Source organism: Arachis ipaensis, chromosome B01, assembly GCF_000816755.2.
Source record: "Arachis ipaensis cultivar K30076 chromosome B01, Araip1.1, whole genome shotgun sequence".
NCBI lineage: Eukaryota > Viridiplantae > Streptophyta > Magnoliopsida > Fabales > Fabaceae > Arachis > Arachis ipaensis.
The window spans coordinates 3,198,123-3,203,855 of NC_029785.2; the positions used below are offsets into that span (position 1 = coordinate 3,198,123).

Consider the following 5,733-nt stretch of genomic DNA (forward strand, 5'->3'; position numbering starts at 1 on the left):
TCACATATGTAGTGAAATAACTTACAAGTAGAATGTAGAGAGAAGCATATAAATGGAAGAAGATGAGAGAAAAAGAATCGTTTCTTTGTGGAGGTAAATACTAAATCGGTACCCGAAAGATTATGGCGCTGACAAAATGATACCTGACTTTTGTTATTGACAAAATAGCCCCTGAAAGATTTTAAAATTTAACAAAATCATCCAACCATGAAAGAATGACGTCACAGTGAGTGAAAAATGCTGATGTGGTCGTCGGAAGAGAGCTCCGATGATGGCAGAGATCTCTGGCGACCTTTTTCTTCTTCTTCTTCTTCGTGTTCGCTACTTCTTCTTCTTCAACATGCCACTGTGTCCCCTCCCGCCATGACAGTTGAAGAAGACCACTATGGCACGCCGCTGCACCTCACCATGTTCTTCGTGTTTGCCACTTCTTCTTCTTCAACACGTCACTACGTCCCCTTTCGCGTCCCCTTTCGCCAGACCGCCATGGCAATACCTCGCTGCGTTCTCGTGTTCGCTGCTTCTTTTTCAACACACCGTTGCGTCCCTTCTGCGTCCCCTCTGCCATGACATCATCTCGCCGCTGCGTCCCCTTCCGCCATGGCAAAGAAGAAGAAGATCAGAAACGTCGCTAGAGCTCTCTGCCATCATCGAAGCTCTCTTTCGACGGCCAATCAGCGTTTTTCATTCACTGTGATATCATCCTTTTTCGGTTGGACGATTTTGTCAAATTTTAAAATCTTTCAGGGACTATTTTGTCAATAACAAAAGTTAGGTACCGTTTTGTCAACGTCAAAATTTTTCGGATACCGATTTGGTATTTAGCTCTTTCTTTGTGCGATGACTGCAAAAGTTGTAACATCAAAATTGGATGCATGATAAATGATATTAAATAACTACTTATACAAATAAAGTTTTGTTCCTTAGAAGAGAAAAGATAATTGCTATGTAATATCGATTCCAATTATGATTGAGGTTCAACTTTATTTACATACCAAAACAGGACACTCATCAAGAGAGCACTAACAAAGATCATTCATTCATTCCTTAGAATTCACACGTGTTATGTTTAGTTTTTAATAAATTTTTATTATTTTAAAAATTTTGATAATTATTCAGATTGATTCTTTATTTTTAATTAAATTTTTAATATGTGTTTGTACAATAAGTTCATGACAAAATTTATAATTTTCTACAGTATCCTTCATCCAACAGGTTAAGGACTAAATCGTCGCAGATCTAAACTTTATTTAAGAATTTGTCGCTAACTAATAAGTTACTGCAAGTATTCGAATTTTCTAATACTTGTGAGTTAACCACTCGACCAATCTAAGTTGGTTTTCATAACAAAATTTATTATAAAACAATATCATTATAAAATAAATTAATTCTCTTTATAAAAAAATAATATGTTTGGAGAACATCTTTTAGAATAATAAAATTTTGTTAANCCAACTTTTTTTTTGGGAAATCAATATGAATGTTAACTCTGAATTATAATTTGTATTTTGTTTTGAATTATAATTTGCATTTTTTTTTAATAAAGAAAGCTCAACACAATTAAGTGGAGCATGAAAGAAATAAAAACACAACACAATATGAAGAAAAAAAGGGGTATAATCCGTTGTTATCTTCGACATTGTCATCAACAACCAAACGGGTCAACACCACACCATTCCCTATAACTCAAAAACGACCTATTCTTAATACCATCAATACTTGTCTCTGAGTTCTGAAATACTCTGCTATTTCGTTCCAACCAGATGTTTTAAATAACTACAAAGAACCCTACCAGCCACTTTTTCTGCTCAGAGTTACGATCAGACACTCAAATCCAACTCTCAAAAGGTCCTTTGATAATTTTCGGAACAATCCAATTGACATTTGACAAGTTGAAGTTAGGTTTCCTTTAAAAGTACCAATTTGTGAACTTTTGTACAGTTAAGAAACTTAGGTTGTTATATTTAACATTGCTCCTTACGTTATTATATGTAATTTAGTAATGTAATTAAAGTTTAACATGAAAACTTGAGGTTACAGCTATTAATATATGCATATAGTATTAATCATCATCTTAAGATTAAGACAAATTCTTATCAAAGCTGAGTAAATACTTGAAAGACATTAACAAAATCACCTACTAAAGAGGTATCCAAACTTAACCATAATAATGAAACGGTAAGCAATACGCATAATGTAATGCAGACAATTCTTATCTTCAATTAGTTGTTTCTACTTTTAAATGGTGTTTTCAGTAGAGCCATGTATTTATAGTTTTAATAACCTTCAAGAAAAAAAGAAAAAGAAGGCCAAAACTTTCTTCAAAAACTACAAGTGTAACAATACAAAATTTTGTGCATCCAACAATTTATTGGCCAACGACAATCTCTTAAATGAAGATCCGTATTGTAATAAATTAGTCTTTGACCTGTTGGGTTGAGGGATACCATGAGAAACCAAAAACAATGTTTTTTAGGGACAATCTTCGCTGATTTAATAGACAAGTTTGATAAAGAATTAAAGATATATAGTGGTGTACTATTAACTATTGATTCCAAAAAAGCTTTTGTGTGAGGAGGTTAAAAATATAACTATTCATGCACTTTTTTTTATTAGTTTAAACTTTTGGAAAATTTCATTTTATGAGGCAAAATGAAAAGGAAAAAACACCTATGCAAATTTTACACAAATTCTAAGAGAAGGACGAGTTAGAAATATAATAATTCACCTGCTCTTTTTTATTAGTTTAAATTTTTTGAAAAAATAATTCCATGACTGCATAACAATTTCTTTATAGCCCTAACTTTTCTTTCGAGAATTAAGACCGGTGTCTAATATCAACAAGAACATGAAAGAAATGCAGAAAGGGGGATTTGATCCATATGCAATTTGACTTTTCCATTACTCATAAACTAATCTTATACATTATCATTGTGAATATGCGGAAGCCCCAAACCTGGTTACATGGGTGTGTGCTTGCCTATTTTTTCAATTTAAATTGACACGAATATAATGACTAAATCATGCAGAACTAGGAAAATCAAACTACAATGAAAATGTAAAAAACTACATTATGCAAAACAGGTAAGATGTTTGGCAGAGTGACAAGCTTCAGTTATTCTCAGTCCTATTGTCTCAAGCAATTTGTAAATGTCCGAAGAATGCTCATGGTCTCTATCCCCTGAAACAAAGCGATGAACTCTGCCATCAACTTCAATCAAGCTCCATCCTGCAAGTTTGTTGTTTACCCTCTCAATCATCAACCTTCGAACTCTAACTACATCTTCCCATTTTCTTGCTTTTGCATATATCCCAGCCAACTGCACATAATGGCCATCATGGTTTGGATCCAACTGCAACAACTTGTTTCCAATCCTTTCTCCCATTTCCACAAATCCATGAACCTTACACGCATCCAGTAGTGTCGCCCACAATACAGGGTCTGGTGGAACATCCATTGTCTCTATCAGCTCAACAGCTTCGTCTATCAAACCAGCACGGCCGAGGAGATCAACCATGCATCCATAGTGCTCCATCTCTGGCTGAATTCCATAACCATCCACCATCAACCTAAAGTAATGCCTTCCCTCACTAACCAAACCAGCTTTACTACAAGCACTCAGTACTCCTATAAAAGTCACATTCACCGGGCGAAAACCTTCACCAATGAACCTCTGAAACAGTTCAAGTGCTTCCTTCGCATGATCATGTGAAGCCAGCCCACAAATCATGACATTCCATGTCCATACATCCTTCTTCGCCATCCGATTAAACAAGAACCTCGACATTTCAATGGAACCACACTTGGCATACATGTCAACCAATGCAGTTCCCACAGGAATAGTCACGGGTAACCTTAAGAACTCAATGGTAGAATGAATGAACCTTCCATAACCCAACAACCCCAACATAGCCGAAGCCGAAAGCGCAGAGGCCAATGCAGCCTCATTAGGCCTCACACCTCTCTCCCTCATCAACCTAAAACACTCCAACCCATCTTCCAAGTTCCCATTCTGAACATAACCCATAATCATTGAACTCCAAGATATCACATCCCTCTGAGGCATTTCATCAAACACCTTCTCCGCATCAACAATGTCACCGTTTCTCATCAAACCCGCTATCATGGAGTTCCAAGTAACCACATCCCTCAAGAGGGCATCCTCATCAAACACCCTTTTGGAAGAATCACCACACGAACACTCAAAATACATGTGAATCAAAGCGTTCCGTACGAACACGTGAGGAAAAAACCCAAACTTGATGACGTGCGCGTGAAGTAATGAACCTTGGGCAAGTATTACCGGTACCCTGTTGGCTTTGGAGCATGCGTGCAAGAGGAAAGTGAAGGTGTGCTGGTTGGGTCTGAGGTAGGGAAAACGGCGTCGCATGAGGGAGTAGAAGGAGAGAGAAAGGGAAGGGTGGTTTGGGGATTTGGCATGGCAGCGAATGATGGTGTTGAAGGCGAAGAGAGAAGGGGAAGAGAGTGAGTGGAAGATGGAGAGGCAGTAAGGAAGAGGGAGTGTGGGGAGAGAGAGGAGAAGAGAGAGAATGTGGGAAAAGGTGCGGCCATGGAGGCCTGAAACGACGGCGTTTGCATGGGTTTGCTTGATTTGGTTCAATGAAGGTGTTTTGGGGAGAAAAGACAAGAATGAAAATTGTTTTGTTGTTATAATCTGGTGGTGATTATGGAATTGAAGAAGGGTTTTGGTTTTATTGCCAAACATAAATTTTTGTATGTGAATTGTAATTCCTAATTTCCTATATCATCTCCAGCTACCAGAATGCCTTCGCAAACATCTAAGAAAGAGGCTTCATCGTTTAAATATAAGAAAGAGGCTTTTTTTTAGGAGTTATGATGGGTCAGGTTCGTTTAAATTTGGGGTGAAATTGAAATTAAACCAACTAAATTATAATTAGTTCGGTTTGGTTTGAATTTATATTTTTTTTTTTTTGTGTATGTACTTGGAAACAAAAATTCATAAAAAAATAAAAAATAAAATTTTTATCTTAAAAATTTGATAAATACAATAAATATCTAAAATCAATAAAAATAATCCAAACATATTAAACATCAAACACATTAAAAATCAAACACATTAAAATCTAAATATATTAAAAGGTATATATATTTTAAATTTTTATCTTTTTATTTAATTAACACATGGTCAAATTCACGAATTGGTTCGAATTTGTTTGTTTTTGGTTAATAGTTGGTTCGAATTTTGCACTTTCAAAACCGTCACTCTAATTAATTACTAGAAAGAGTTATTATTTTGGTTCGAATTGGATCCGACTACCTGTTAATTTTAGAATTAATTTAATTGATTCGTTTCGAATTCGAAAAGATAATCGGATACCCATATCCATGCTTATCCCTAGCTTTTTTTTGTCGGCATCTAAGAAAGAGTTAAAGAGGCCTCGTAAAGGATATAATGGGCCAGAAAGGGCCTCGTATTAGAATAGAATGGGCCAGAAAGGATATTTGTTTTTGAAAAACATGTTGTGAAACAATATAAATTACAAATTAAGACAAAAAAAAAAACATAAATTACAAATGAATATAGAGTTAAATTCACCTCTACAAAATTTCAAATCGATACACTCACACTTGTTTAAAAAATTTGAAAAAATTCATTTTTCACTTTAATCTTCTAACAATTAAAATTTCAGATCAAGACACCTTGATCTTCTAACAATTTTTATTTTCTAAAAATTCTCAAAATTTACTAA

The 5,733-nt window shown here is 35.1% G+C and overlaps 1 protein-coding gene across 1 annotated transcript; it reads right to left on the reverse strand.

The window, feature by feature from the left end:
* LOC107644403 (pentatricopeptide repeat-containing protein At3g62890) lies at nt 3,072-4,214 on the reverse strand. The gene has a single exon (XM_016348248.1). The coding sequence runs from the start codon at nt 4,212-4,214 to the stop codon at nt 3,072-3,074; it is 1,143 nt and encodes a 380-aa protein (XP_016203734.1).